The sequence below is a fragment of the Zonotrichia leucophrys genome, chromosome Z (assembly GCF_028769735.1).
Source record: "Zonotrichia leucophrys gambelii isolate GWCS_2022_RI chromosome Z, RI_Zleu_2.0, whole genome shotgun sequence".
NCBI lineage: Eukaryota > Metazoa > Chordata > Aves > Passeriformes > Passerellidae > Zonotrichia > Zonotrichia leucophrys.
The window spans coordinates 21762396-21778916 of NC_088200.1; the positions used below are offsets into that span (position 1 = coordinate 21762396).

General features: G+C 35.4%; 1 protein-coding gene across 2 annotated transcripts in view; it reads right to left on the minus strand.

Moving 5' to 3' along the window:
* Positions 1-16521, minus strand: part of MCTP1 (multiple C2 and transmembrane domain containing 1) — a 217926-nt gene that overhangs the window by 135475 nt on the left and 65930 nt on the right. The window contains exons 4-6 of one of the 2 annotated variants that reach the window (XM_064735558.1): positions 14732-14811; positions 14077-14182; positions 5748-5786 (exon numbers count right to left, since the gene is read on the minus strand). In XM_064735558.1, the coding sequence (XP_064591628.1) occupies positions 5748-5786; positions 14077-14182; positions 14732-14811 (225 nt within the window). The remainder of the gene's footprint in view (positions 1-5747; positions 5787-14076; positions 14183-14731; positions 14812-16521) is intronic. The other variant, XM_064735559.1, reaches the window with a different exon arrangement.

The window sequence follows — 16521 nt, forward strand, 5'->3', positions numbered from 1 at the left end:
ATTGAGAATTTCAGTAGATACAACTGCTAGCTCTATGCACAAAACAATGAAAAAATCAAGAGACGGTCACATACATTTGCAATGCTTTTCCTATATTAGAACAACAAAAAGTACAACCTGAAAGGTCTATTCTATGTAGTTCCTATACACTGTGTGTCAGAACAGAGTTTGAACTGGATTGAAATATTTTTACATTATCACAATGCAAAATACATAAAGTAATATTTTTAAATATCCCCATACGGTTTTCTGATTATACTAGAGTTCTAAACTTATAAAATCACACATTTAGTATTATATGTAATAGCTGCAAGTCAAGAATGTTAAGAAGTAGACCTTTTTAAACCTTGAGGTCCAGCTGTGTGTTTACTGAACAGCTTTTGGCGAGGGGAAAGGAGGCTGGGGTCAGCCTGTGTCCTCAGTGGGCCTCTACAGGTTCTGAGAGAACACCATGCATTACAAGGAGATTTCTCATTCTCCTTCTACTGTAGGCAAACAGAAATGGAAAAATGGTTCGAATTCATCAGCATTATAGACACTGAGCTACAGAAATGCCTTCAATGAGATCATGATGATTCCTTCTTACTTTTTCCTTATTGTAACTAAGAGAGTTTTCTTAATGGACTGCAATTGATAATTATTGCAATACGAAGTAACGCTTTCCTTAACTTTTTATCAACTAAATTTTAGATTTTAGGCTCTTCTAATTCTAGTTGCAGCTAATAAAAATTTCTACAGTTGAAAACCTACACCCTGAGTGTTTTAACTGCCATGTTAAGTCTGGTTTATGGAATTTGCACCAATAACTGGCTACTGCTTCTGTACAGCAATGCTATTGTGACACTACAATATTTGTAATAACAGCTCATACTTTTGCAGCATTCCACATATTTTTGTGGTTTTCTAAACTGAATAATTTGACATTCTATTTAAGTGTACTTGCCGGATGCAGCTCAGGTGTAATATGATGCAGGCTGTGGCACCCACTATGACTTGGATTTTCTGTAACAGGGTGAAAACATTTATACAGGACAACAGTATGCAGAAGAATTTTGCCAAGAGGCTGTGTGAGCATAATCCTAACTGCCTCCATTCTCTGTCCCTGTAATTCCCCTTGGAAATAGTGGCTGCAACACATGAAAGTCAACAGGTCTCCTAATGATCCTGTTATTGTCTGGGATAGACAACATCACCACAGTCCCAAAGCTGACATGGACTTGATACACAAAAAGAGTGGCAACCAAAACTTGATGGAAACTTCCCACACTTTTGGAAATGCAGGAATGAAACCCCCATGACAAAATGCTACTGTGCTGTTTTTGTTCTTAATCAGCTGTTATCACTTACACACGATTAATGCACATATAAGTCTCAGCAAACATTTGCATAATTTTTATAATTAGATGTCCAGCAAACAGGCCTATCTATTCTGGCTGTTTTTTACTTCCATTTTTTAGAAGTTTTCCTTCCAGCACTATTTACAGCTGCTAAACTGATATCTAGAACCGCATGGCTTACAAATCACAAATGTTTTTCTCAGTCTTGAAAGATTCTTCAAAGAACTCAAAATGCAGTAATTCTACCATGTATTCTGAAATTCCTTGTAGTTCTGGCTCAGAGATTCTGGTTGGAAGACTGAACCAACTGTAAATTCCTCCAATTAAGAAATATCATACAACTCTATGCTTATGTTTGTCTTTGCAATACTTATACCATGATTTGCTATTTCCAGTTTTATTGTCTTCTCAAGAGGCATCTCATTCCAGCGGAAAAGCATTTTTTTTCAATTTTAAAATAGAAAAAATTATTTTGATATTAGGAAAATGCAAATCAGGAACTACAGAAACGAAGTATTTTGAGTTGGGCATAAAACCATCAGTTTTTAAGATCATTGGTTTTGGAACTTTAGTTTGTGGAACTGGAACACAAATACTTATGGAAAAGTTTCTAAAATAAATTTTTAAAACAGTCAGCAGTTCAGACCTGAAAGCCACTCATTTAACAATTCGTTCTTGTTTAAAGTGTTCGCAAGTTCTATTTTTCAGTTTAAAAGTACATGCAAAAGCTCCTAAAGCAAAATTAAGGAAATATAGTTATCTAAATGCAAAGAAGAATACTTTAATTCACTTGCTTTAGGCAGTAAATAGACTCTTTCATCCCCAGTTGCAACTAATCAGAAGTAGCTTCTCAGTTGTAACTTAGGCCCATGCAAATCTCACAGAGTTCAACAAAGCAAAGTGCAACATTCTGCACCTTGGTCAGGGCTAAGGCAAGCACAATTTCAGGCTTGGCAGAGAATGGAATGAGAGCAGCCCTAAGGGGAAGGTCTTGAGGGGTTTTCTGGATAAGCAGCTAAACATGACCTTCTCATATGTTCCTGCAGCCCAGGACACAGATGGCTCTCTGGGCTGCATCGAGGGAAGTATGGCCAGCAGATCAAAGGAGGTGATTCCCATCCTGTACTCTATTCTCCTCTGTTGTGACCCCAGCTGAAGTACTGGATCCACCTCTGAGATTCTCAGTATAAGGACATGGACCTACTGGACTGGGTCCAAAGGAGGCCACAAAGATTCTCAGAGGGTGGAGAAGACAGACTGACAGTTGAGGCTGCTCATCATGGAAAGCATCTGGAGAGAGCTTAGAGCGCTTTCCAGTAACCAAAGGAGCTACAAAAGAGCTGAAGAGGCACTTTAGACAAGAGGATGGAGTGATAGGACAAGGAGGAATAGCTTCACACTGACAGAAGGTAGCTTGAGACTGAGTATTAAGATGAAATTTTTGACTGTGGGGGTGGTGAGGCACTGGAACAGGTTGTGCAGAAAAGCTGTGGATGCCCCATCCCTGGAAGTGTTCAAGGCCATACTGGATGGGGCTCTGAGCAACCTGGTCACATGAGATGTGTCCCTGCACGGGGGTGGAACTAGATAGTCTTTGGGTTTGCAACCCAAACCACACTGTGATTTGATGACTTTGGGATGACAATGTATTTTTGTCTTCGTTCATACATGTTGCAAAACATACTAATTGATCTTCATTTCTGGTAAGAATGACATTTTGTCCTAATTGATCAATGTCCCTCAGAAATATATTAATAGAAATTAATTAATAGTGTTAATAGAAACTCATAATATATTAATAGTATAAATTAGAGTATTGTTATATTTTAGTACGTTCTAGTGGTCTCAGTTCTAAACTACCATTGATGATATGAAACAGAAGAAAGGATAAAAGAGAAGAAGACATATTACCTTTTCCTCCAGATTTTACTGAGATGTTCATTCCTCCAGGTGTTACTTGAGAAGGCACAGCAGATAAATCTTACCTATATTTTTCCCGTAATAAGTTGGCTAAAACTGCTAAACCCCTTGTTTAATCAGTTTATCCTCAAATTAAAGCATTTACAAAGTTTTCCTGGTGTTTCCTTAATGAGTTATTAATCTAAGAAGTTTAACATGGGGTCTGATCATGTTCAAACTCAATTTAATAGCAATTCTTCAACAGATGTGAAAGTGGAAGAAGTAGACACTTACTCAGAAGAAAGCAATTTTCAGTGAAACAGATGTTTCTGACAGAGCTCTCTGTCCATGTACTTTGGCTAAAAGATATTGCCTTCACTGAAATAGTTGTAGTCACATAGGAGAACATCGCATGCAGTTCATGAACACAAGCAACACCATAGTGATCTGCATTGCTACACCTTAACTTCAAATCATCTATGTTACAAAAAAAGGTAGGCTTCAAGGATAAACCTTAAAATCAAAGAACTGTGCCATAACATGTAAAAACATATTAATTTATTAGAGGTGTTCATAAAGTCTAGGCAGACCCAAAATTAGATTTAGGAAATTTTATAATGGTATCTTTAAAAATTTCTAATAATCTGCTTTTTTCTCAGCTCTCAGAAGCACAAGAGAAACATTTCCTGAAGAAGAACAATTTCAAAAAGCATGCTTTCTCTATTACCTAACAGGGTTATATACCTACATTGAGACACCTTTTATTTTAATCTGCAAATGAAATAAGAGTCCTATTTAATATTGATTACCCTGCACCCCAGAGAACAAGTCTTTTGAATGAATTCTTTGTAAACAGAAGATCTTTTAATTTGTTTTTTCTGAGAGCAAACCAAAGATTTGGAATGCTGGATAGACTCACAAGGCAAATTATCTCCTGTGTTTTAAATTACATACTTCTATATATAAATCATTACCACAGCAATGCATGCAGGATATTGTACATGCATTACACTTCTAGGTTAAAATATTAATTCAGCTAAGACAACCGTAGAAAAAAAATGCAAACTTTAAATCATACATTCACTTTTTGCCAAATATTCTTATATGCCAGTTTGCAAAAATGCCAGCTACTGAATGAAATGCTATCCAACTAATGTAACAAAACAGAACAGGGATAAATAACTCACTTGAAGACCTTTAAAGAATTCCGAGCTCTCACATTGCGCTGTTCATTCAGAATTATTGAAGGTCACAGTTTTGTCAGTTTGCAATGCAGACAACATGCTACCCAAAACAGTCAGCACATCAGGAGTTAACACATCACCTACATGATGCAAACCAGTTCCACCCCTCAACATTCTCACAGCTCCTCCTTATCTCTTCAGTTTGAGCATCTTAGATATTTCTTGTAGTTACAAGAACCACATGAGAATCAAAAATCTACATATCTACATAAATTTCATAAAGGAAACAGACTGAGTATTGTCCTGCATCCCAGAAGCAGACTGTGGGAAAAACCCATCCATAACCCAAGAATTATGAATACTGTTCTCTTTTTTGTTTCAAGGTTAAAAATACAAATATGTCTAAAAAGTGCAAATATTTGTCAAATGAGCACCATATACAACACTGTTTATTAATAATCTCCTATTTATAGTTGTGTGTTAATATGCTAGAAGAGTAAATAATTTAACAAAATCAGTGAATCACCCCACATAGCTGTTTTTTTTCTCATTTTAACATCTTTACATGGTAAATTCTATCGACTCCACTAGCTCAAGTGTCTGAAAAATTTTAATTCACTCACTTTAGGCAGTAAATACACTCTTTTTAACAACCCAGAGAGAAGAAAAAAGGTAAATATTGGTCGCATTCCACTACAGTCAAACTCTCAGTCTTTCTCTTGTGAAAACACAAGATGTTTTATCACATCTATAAGTCCTAAGAGGGGAAAAGCTTAGAGAGCTCCAAAGAGCTCTGTGGAGTCCACTATTCTCTTGAAAGGCCTGGCTATGACTGCCACCTGCACACAACCAGTGCTAGAGGAAACGTGTCTTCAAGGAGCTTCACTGTGAAAACTTTACACTCAAAAACACAGCTCAGTAAGAGAAGTACATAACAGGAAAATAAAAGACACTCTTTGGCATGAATTCTTTGTTCACATTAATACAGGAAATTGTTTTCACTTGAGAAATTAAAGGTTTTAGAAAAGGAATCAGGACATGTTGGCCGCTTACAAGAAGTTACTAGATGGCTTCCAGATAGGTTAACCTGCTGTGACAAAGCTGAAAGGTTCTATGATTATATTAAAAGATGAACTATACCATGATGTTATTTAATGAAACAAAAAACGCTGTCATTAGAACACATTTGGAAGGGCAATAAATCCTGTGCTAAAAGTTTCCAGTCCTATATGGCATGCTTCGCAAGAAATCATAGTTGTTCTAAAAAACAAAACAAAAAACCAACGCCATCAGCTAGAAGATCACATGCTAAAAGTTACAAAGTTACCTTACTTGATCTTTTCCAACTCTTCCTCATTAGCATTGTCTGAAAATAAAATAGAGCATTTTTATTACCTTTTCTCTGCAATACAGAAAAGGAGGCCAACAGTCTCAAACAGGGCAATTCACATTTAACCACCACTACAACTGAAGCAGCACCATGTACATTCCAGCAACAGATACACAAATGACTGAAATAAATCCAGACAAGTAGCAGCCCTGTGCATACCCAGGCATACTTTTCTGGGTGGTATGGGTGTCTAATTTCTGGAGACAATGCATTACATAAACTTGTTAGAAAGAACTAGATTAAAAAATGAAAATAAATAATTATGCCATGATAGATAGTGATTTCAATTCTGACTGGTAATTGAATACATATTTATTATTTCATAATAATAAAGTACTCCAACCTTTTTGAATACTACTGCACACCCTACTCACAGGTATAGCCACAAAAGAGAAAATCTGCATGATGCTCTTTTGATGACACAAATCCATTACAAAATCCTTAAAGTTATCACTGCTTGCTCATTTCACAGCAGTAGAAATAGTTCTTTGGTTTGATCATAACATACATAAGAATAGAAAAAACAGTTACATCTTCACTCTTTGAAAAAGCCAAATCTCAGTTTTCCTCCTATTATCTAAACAATCTGTAAAACCTTGGCACTTCTAGGAGCCAAAATACACACAACAGATTCCTAATCATTAAATAAAAGAGACATTCTGGTCAAGTAGGTTGTGGAAGGTTTATCTGTAAACACAACTGTTGCTTAAAGCATTTCTGTGGAAATGCAAAGAAATTATTTCATACAACTTAATAAAGTTGAGCAGCCTCTTACTGACACTGAGTAAGAATAAATCAAAGGCCATTAATTTCTATTGAAACCTTCACCATGGAAAACAAACATAATTACAATTTTTTATTAAGTATTTAAAAATACTTGCTTTTTCAGATAATGGAAATAAATTTTGAAACTAAAATATTTTCCTTGCTAAGAATATTAGAAATAATAATATAATAAATATTATATTATAATATTAGAAAGTATTATATTATATTATAATATTAATAATATTAGAAATAATATAATATAATATTAGAAAATATTATATTATATTATATTATTAGAATAATATAAGAAAATATTATTTCTGAAATACCCAGAGGTTTTTGAAATGGACATAGATTTTTGTGGGAAGAAAAATAACTAGCCACTGAGGAAACTTTTTTAATTGCTATGGACAGTTAAGTCCTAAGCGCCCTGCAGTAAGTTAATAATAATTGTCGCACTGTGCCTTTGGAAAATATACTAAATGTTTTATTAAGCTAGAGAATGCCATTTACCTCATTTTTCTAGAAAGGCATGTAAGAATTTGACAGCTTGAGGCTCATGGTAGGCCCTGAAAAAAATCTGAGCTCCTGAGTCCTGTTCAACACAGCACTGCTCCTCCCTTCCTTGTCATTTCTGAATCCTACAAAGCTATAGGTCAGAGCACAAACTCAGCTTCAGACCAGGCTGTGAGCAAGGAACAGAGGAAGTCCTGACAGATTAATTAACTATACAGGTTTAGATTAGATACTAGGAAGAAATTCTTCACTATGAGGGTAGTGAGGCACTGGAATTTGTCAGCCAAGGAAGTTGTGGCTGCCCCATTCCTGCAAGTGTTCCAGGCCAGGTTGGATGGGGCCCTGAGCAACCTGATGTAGAGGAAGAGGTTGAGTGGAACTAAATGATCTTTAAGGTTCCTTCCAAACCAAACCACCCTATAACTCTTTCAACTCTGAGGAGTTCAGAAAGGTACAGCCACGCTTACTGAGTAAATGGCATCGTTAGCAGCTAAAGCAGGATAAGCTGAAGCCATAATAACCATCCTCAAAAGCCAATAAAATAAATATATAGCCTAGGGATGATTTACATGGAACTTATTAATCTGAAAATATTCCATGCCCTGAGTCTATCGCTGGAGTTTTTCTCTATTATACTAATGTCCCTCTGACAAATAAATAAATAAATAATGCAACATATGATTTAAGACAGCAAGCAAACTGACAGAACATTAGTGTTAATAGTTTTATATGAAGCAAAAAAAAAAACTAAGCATCATTTGAGACAGATTGTTTTAGGAAAAAACCAATGCCTTAAATGTTAATCTCAATAAATAATAATATCCAAGTAGAACTCATATGTTCCCTTTTTTTCCATTTTCTCTGTTTGTTAGGTTGCTGGCAGTGATGAACGGCTGTCCCCAGTCACTGCTGGTCCCCAGGCAATGCTTCTTATCAAGCTACCAACTTTGTCCTTTCCTATAGCTGAAAATTGCCTGTTAAGACCCAGGCAGGGAACAGCTGTGGTAGTGAAGAAATGGGTGACATGCAGCTCTGCAGAACTTGCTTACTGCAGGTTTTCCAGCGGTGGAATCTGTGTACTGAATGCTGATGGAAAAAGAGCCAGAAAAACTCACATGCATTGCGGCACCCATGACTACAACACCAAACAGAATGTCCAGGAAGTCGGTACACATGCATGAAATCACAAGAGCACACTGTCATACACAGCACCACATGTATCCAAAAGGAAATAATAAACACTGTCAGAATTAAAGTAATAAAACAAGCTTTGTTGGAGTAGGTCTAAGAAAAAAAATCAGTTGCTACTATTGACTTCTTTTAAACTGGTCATCAAAATGACAAATTATTGAAAAATACAGAAAGTACATCATAATCACATTATTTTTATTAGTAGAGTTAAAATTAACAAATCTTTAGAGCTGACATATTTTAACATTTTTATATACACATACTTCTCTCATATTTATTTGTTTTATGTCTTTTTAGTTTGCACTGATTAGCTAAGCTATCTGTTCTCCCAAACAGTAAAACTGAAATGAGGCATTAATGTAAAGGACAAGTAACGCTAAACAGGACAAAGCAAACACAAATTAATTGTTGGAACTTTACTGCATTAGGCTGGAAATAGATTAAACTTCCCTTGAACACTAAAAAATTTCTAATTTTTATAGTAATAGAGAAATAATTCATTAATTAATTTGATTCATGGTTTATGATTTTTTCATAAATCACAACAAATCAATTGCCTTTACATGTTAAAAATCAAAAGAACAGGCCTTCTAATAACTTTAGATATGCTATCCTTCTATTTATGTACACAGTCTTAAGAGAGATTACAAGATTATTACTTTAAATATTCACATTTTAATGCCTTTCGGACAAGCACCAGGTAGCAAATGGCAAAGACACAGAAAAGATTTTCTAGAAATTTTGATTTATCTACCTATACTCTTACAATAGTATTCAATAACTGCAGGTTATTTCTGCATTTTGTTCAAATAAAATGTACCACAAAAATAAAATAATGTGTCCTTATTTATTAAACCAGTTTACTGAATCTCTTTATGATTGAAATTATGTCCACTATCTTGTACTTAAAAAACACAATTGTAAACTACTGAAGCACTGCTTTTCACAGTTCATCAGGACTCAAAAATAAATAATCCTCTTTCCTAGTCCGTGTAACATAGTTTTATGTACAGTTATATGATTGTATATTTAAGTTAATATTCTTAATTGATATCTGAATCCCTAAACATAATGTTTTTATCTGAGGAAGTGGGGCTTTCCAGTTGTAACTCCCAAGATCATCTCATCAGTCAGTACATATAAAATCTGAATTTCATCAGAATCTTTTCCAGAAAGATAAGGGAAAAAATGCTCCTGTGTGGACCAAATATCTCTATGATTTCTTTTCAAGCCTCAAGTCTTCATCCAAAACAATCTATTACTGTGTCAAATTGGCTGCGTATTTTTAAAATCACTTGCAATAATAACCTCTCTCACAGACAGGTGGCAATATACAACTAGGCCCCTGAATTTGTCCCATTTAATTTCAAACTTGCACTTGGAGTATCTTATCCTCCAGAAGCTTCAATATTTCTTAGGCAGTGTGAGAGGATGTATTTTCCTGTAACATACAGCTACATTATTTTGAAACATCAATAAAATGCTTTGTGAGACCTGTCCTCCAACAACACATCCTCAGAAGACTTTTCCTTTACCTGCACATCAGTGCATGACCTCCAAAACAGCCTCGCTGCAGTTCAGGCAGTGAAAGGATCTCTTTGGAAAGTATAATCCACATCAAAAAGTTACCAAACAACACATCACAAACAAAGTCTTGTTTTAAAGAGCTCAATTTGAAATATGGCTAGAGACCTGCCCAAAACACAGGATCAAATCACCATGTGGTTTCTGTGGCAGCATGGGAAATATAACACTTCTTGTTTTAAAGCTGTTCTATTTTTGCATTTCCCTCATGGTCTTAATAAACACTCATTTTAAACATATGGAATTATAATAAGTGCAATTTAAGTACTTCCAGCCAATTTCTGTAATCTTCAATTTTACAATTTCACACCATTTATGTATGACAACACACACGTCACGTAAAGTGGAAAAGTATTACCCTTATTACATAATTACTTGCAACTCTCAATTGCGAGCAATATAAGAGTTATCACCTGAACAAAATAAAACCTATTCAGGAGAAAATTAATATTTGAAATGTATGCTATATAGGGATATCAAACCAACAGGATTTAAGGAAATTTGCAATGACAGGAAAACATTACACATGATGTGAAGAGACAGTGTATCTGTGTCTTCCATGCATCAGTCATTTATGCATACTTAAAAGTGCTCATGTTTTGTTTATATATTTCAAGGATACTCAAATTACTACCTGTATAGAAATATCCAAGTAGAAGGGGAACATCAATCATTCAAGCAGCATGCTACACAGACTGGGAATGTGGGAGTTGCTTTTAGTGCTGCTTTATATGTTGGACATTTTCAAGAGTAGACAAGAACTAGTCTTAATCCTCTAACATAACATTTGAAAATATATTGACCTCCATCTCTTTCATTTCAATAAAAATACCATCATTATTACAAAACTTTGCAAAACTAGCCAAAGATGACAGTTCAACTGGAGTGATAGATTTTGTAATATACTTGTTCCTTCAACAGTAAATAAAAGCTAATAAATAATTAAGCACAGGTAGTAACAGAAAAAAGCTAATTGAGTCTTGAACTATTAAACCCTTAACACATTAAACACACAGCAATTACATGTTAATTTTGTAGGTCATCTTCCCTGCATTGTGACAAAATTCTCTGATTTTACTGCAACTTCACCAGAACTGTTCTGTGATCCATATCTTGGGAAGACTGGTTTCCAATAAATATTAAGCTTCAGATTAGGCATTTGATTCTTAATTGGAATCTTGGGCATTTTAAGACTGAAGTTCTATATAATAGTTTAAATGGGAAGAAAATCTGGTGACTTGAGTAAAATTAAAAAATCTAATAATGAAATGTGTAATAATATAAACCAAATTCTTCATCCTATTATAACTGGTCAGTTGGATATCAAAATATTTGCTAACCAGAAATGCTACAGTCACCCAATACTTTCAACATTCAGTTCCTAATTTATGAACACCCATATGAAATACATGTTACACTGTAGTGACTTCACTTCACTTTCTCACCTCTAAACTCCTGGAACACTTGGTGAACTAGCAGAAAACAGGAGGCAGCCCAGTAGCTACCCTCTCTGTATGATGAAGAAAGGAAACCTGTGCTGTCCATATAATATAACATAAAAATACAGTGTTTCTGTGGTGCATGATTGAGGATTATGGCAGGATAGTGTCAAAGAAACTTGGAAAAACAGGGCAAGTACCACCTGACTCCAACTGGACTGGTCTTATCCAAATAAAAAAAAAAGTCCAAAATTAAATTATTTTCTTAATTTAAGTAAAAAATACTCTTGTGGTGTAAATTTGCAAGATGGAATTCTGAGCTGGATGGACAAACATATTGCTAACAAAAAAAGGAAAATACACTCCTTATATAAGCTAGATGCCCATTACCACCATGTTTCATTATTTTTATTAAGTGCTAACAGAATTCCACGAGGAAAATTAACGGAGGATAAAGTAATTTCCAAAATTCTACATCTTTGCATTAGTACATACCAGACACCTAGCTCCAGTAACTGACTTACTAGGCTAGTTCATACTAGCTTAGAGAAAAGTGTAAAAAGAACACTAGCAGAATCTGCCAGTAGTCCTGTGCAACAGTATGCCTCACACTGCAGCATACAGAAACATCTATGTTCTTACAAAAACCATGCAGCTGACCATATCCATGGACACTTTCATCAGAGTAACGCTTTTTCTTGGCCTCTGCTGCAAACCCCTCTCTGAGGCAGGGCAAACAGGTTCATTGTTAACGGATCCTTAGAGGTGGATAAACCAAAACAATGTTAAATAAGAAATGTAATAAAAAAATTTATTAGAATAAATGCTTTAAAACCATAACTGGTGGGGGAAAAGAAGTGTAACACTGGAAAAGCATCTCTAGGTGTCTTAGAGTGTATGATCATCTTAAGAGTGGAAAATTCAAAAGAGAAAAAGAAAGAAAAATAAACAATAGAAGAAAGATACCACCACCCGTGGCTTCTGTGATGCATGGGTGATCGTGGCCCATGGTTGTGATGCACAGTCCATCAGAGGTCGTTATAACCCTGACTCTTCTGGTAAATGCTGCAATACCTCCTGCATAAGCTCTGGGCATCAAGAACAGTCTTCCTCCTGAAGGATTCTGAAAATTAGGCTGTGCTGCAGGTGCACGAGAGGGTTGAGTGCATGTGTCTCTGTGTTCGAGTGCCTGGACAAAGTTTGTGAGTAAACTGAGTTTTGTGGCTGCACAGCGGTGGCTTATGGTGTGGGAAAGAGACTGGCATAAAAAATCCAACAAAACACTGCTCCAATTTCACAGGTTCCATTGCTTAGTGGAGTCTTCTCCTTTAATTGAAAACAGCATGTTTAAAGCAAAATTTAGCTGCAAGGTCCAAATGCTTCCCTACAGCCTAGCTGAGGCCAAAGGAATCCATATTATTTTACAACCTCTCATAGTAAGAATAATCTCTTCTATTTCTGCCATAATTCTACTGTTCATGAAAAGTCATAAATGCTAGTAAATTATTGTCTTAGGATGGAAAATGCAAGATGTGGCTGGGGGTGTGTATTCTATCGCCATGTGTTAGAGGTGGGGCAGTTGTCTTCTGTTAATTGGGCCACTGGTTAAAACCAGGTGGGGCAGTTTTCTTTATCTCTTCCACAACCCATCCTCCTCAGGGGAGATACCTTCTGTCCATGGGCCATTGAGTGTCACTGCATGACTGATAAAATTACATCATCCTATTGGGAGATGCTCTGCCCAGAGGGAGGAGCCAATTCGTACCTGGATATAATCTGAGATTTGGAACACCACAGGCAGCCTTTTCCCTCTGGATTCCCAGAGGAGCAGCTTTCTTTTCCACTGGACTCCCATAGGAAGACCAGGCCCATCTACACCACCACTGGACCTTCAGAGGAAAACTACACCCTTCTACAGGATCACTGCTCCAACAGAACCACAGCTGTCACTCCAGCATCAGACTGCTACCAACACCCTGACCCACAGGGTGTCAGGTTGTATTCTGACTCTGTCAGTGTTGTCCTGTATTACTGCATTTTTAAAATTTTTTCCTAATAAAGAACTGTTATTCCTACTCCCATATCTTTGCCTGAGAGCCCCCATAATTTCAAAATTATAGTAATTCAGAAGGAGGGGGTTTGCATTTTTCATTTCAAGGGAGACTCCTGCCTTCCTTAGCAGACACCTGTCTTTTCAAAACAAGGCAATTATAATAGAGTTTGTCACAATTACGAGTATCTAGAAACCTGGAAACTATTTTCACTTACAACTATGCAGCTCAGAAAAGTAAGATGAAGGAATTACAACGAACTTAGAAAATTATACAATTTCATAATTGAAATGTAAATTCAAAAAATTGAAAAGCATCAAATAATCCTTTAACATTAGGTGCCAAAAAGCAGAAACACTACCTTTTTCAACTTTATTTTTCATGAAATATGATTCAAATACTCTTATCTAGAAATAGCAGACTAGGTCCAAAATTCTTTAACCAATGGTTTACTGATGTTTCTCCATATTAATCACCATTATTCACCTACAACTGACTTTACCTGATCCATCTGAACCCCTTCTTATTAACTATATAAGGGAGGATTCAACTCAGGTGAAATATGCTATACTATACCAGAAAAATTGCTCAGTGTTATCTAAAGAATTAGAAAAGTCAAATTAATCTCATAATTTGATATTTACTCTTGTGCTTGATGTCATCCAACCAGAGATCAATCACAGGAGTGATGACATTTATTAAAATACATAAAATTACCGCTTCTCGCTGGTCTCCTGGAGCCAACAGGACTGACAGGAATATACTTCCCAGATCATGGTCAGGGTAATGAGGATCCTTCAGACTCAAAGTAACATCTGTTTGCCTAGGAGACAAAACCTATGCATTAACTTGGATTTCAGACTCTCCGAAATTTCTCAATCATAAGAATTGAAAGCATCTGAATTAATACAAAGCTACTTGGAAAACAGTGGCACAAATTTGCGCTATTTCTACTTAAAAGTATTTCTGCTGAACGCTCATAAAAAAGACTAAATACTTTTACTCTGCATTAAGTACTGTATTACATGTACTGAAGTAATTAAATAAAAAATGTAACATCAATGGGTCAAAAACACCAAAAAATTTGAAGCATTAGGGGGTAATGCTGTAAATGAAGCTAATAAGAAAACAAGATTAACATGATTGTAAAGCCAACTTCTCCACAGACACTGTGAAAATCTGCATAATCAGCTAATAAATTAACATTCATAATACAATAATTACTTAAACATAAGTGGTTTTCTTTAGTTAGTTTTATGTTGTGTAGGTTTCTGTAATTACTTTTTAGCATAATGTTTTACTTACAACTTCACAAACATGACATTATCAAATAAAAATATATAACTATTCCATAGGCTTGTTTGTGCCATACCTGTTTAATTCCAATGATGTGAGATCCAAAAATGCTGAACCAATGAAGTCATCTTGAAGTCCAAAGTCATAATCAAATACCTATGATGCACAAAAGCATTATTTGGTACTTGAAATATTTCTTTCTTTAGAGCTTTTCTGACTATGAATCATTCTTGAAACTCTTTTTTCCAGAGCTGTAGCTTCATGCCTCTCTCTTGTTGAATCAGGACTACCTGAAAGTAACTTGAAACTTTCTGGCCAGAAAATCAAGTCTGAAACTGCTTGTTTATAAATCAGACTGCATCATATAGAGACACTAGTGTAGAGTTCACATGTGAACGACAGCAATTTTAAAAAAAAAGAAAAATTTTTATAAACACAGGCACTGAAAGAAGGAAGATCAAAACAATTAATAAAGCAAAGCAGAATCACTGATTTCTTATACATTGTTTCCTTTATGAATCCTGCAAAGTGGAAGCAGGAGGGTAGGATATGGTTATGGAAAGTGCTTCCACTTTTATTATAACACTTGCATCAGTATTTGAAATAATATAATCGTACATTTTGAAGGCCATGTAATTTTCAAGGGTTAGAAACATTACAATCTAAGATTAAAACTGAAGGGGTATGTGTAAGGAAACAATGACAATTAATACTTTACTAGGAGAATTCTGCCTCTTAATTGGCTACCTAAAAGAGAGAATACCTTGATAAATTTACTGACATCCAGACATGAATCTGGCCAGTACATCAGAAGGTATTACTTGAGATGGGTTATAACTTCCTAAGTCTGAAGAAAGGAAAGCAAATAATCCAGAGGCAGTTATTGCAGGGAAAAAAACCAAAAAAGATGGACAGCAACAAAGAAAAGATGCAACACAAATTTTAAAAAATCCGAAAAAAGGGAAAAGATCAATTATCAAAGTCAACTTCTAAGGTAAATTGTCTTTTTTGGGTAAATATGATGTTTTCTGAGAACATATCTTCAGCTAAGTAAGAGTGTGATGTGTTAAGGAGAAAGGAGAAAATAGTGAATATGACAGGACTAGGTTCAAGGTCTTCAACTCTAATATACGTACTTCTACTATTGTACTACAGAAGCTATTACAGAATGCAAAACAGTTCATCTTCTGCAAATAAGTTAATATGGACAGGGTTAAGATAGTAGTAACAGAAATCCTTTGGACAAGGGCTACAGCACAGCTGCACAACTCCATGGGTTGGATACAAGGATGTGAGCACAAGTCTCTCACATGCATCAATCTACCTGAGTGTTCACCCTTGCATTTTCTATATCTGTTAGTCATTCCAGTGGGAAAAGAAAACATAATATGAAATCTCAGTTTATGGTGTAATGTAAAAATTGTTTACTCCCTCTCTCTCCCTCTACAAATTATCATGGTAAAAATACCAAGTAAGTATTTTTAGCTTAGTAAAATTCAATCATGTCTTAAAATATCTGAATGAGCTATAAAACCTAAATTACTTCACACATTGTGTTTAGAGTGCAAGCACGCTAGACATACCGCTTGACACACTTTTCCTAGGGGAAAAAAATACACACCCTACTGCAGGGCTGATACTTGGCATAAATAAACTAAAACAGGTGGCTACATCGCAAGTCTTTGCATCTTCCTCTCTCTTTCACCTGTTCATTCCTTATGAATCACTGAACATAATAAAGGCATGAAAATGCCATTTGAAGATTCTGTTTAGCTTTTAAGCTTTTCTAGTGACTATGTACTTTATGTGAGCAGCATGAAATGTAATACTGATTAATACCTAAGAGAGGTTTAAGTGGCATTGCTC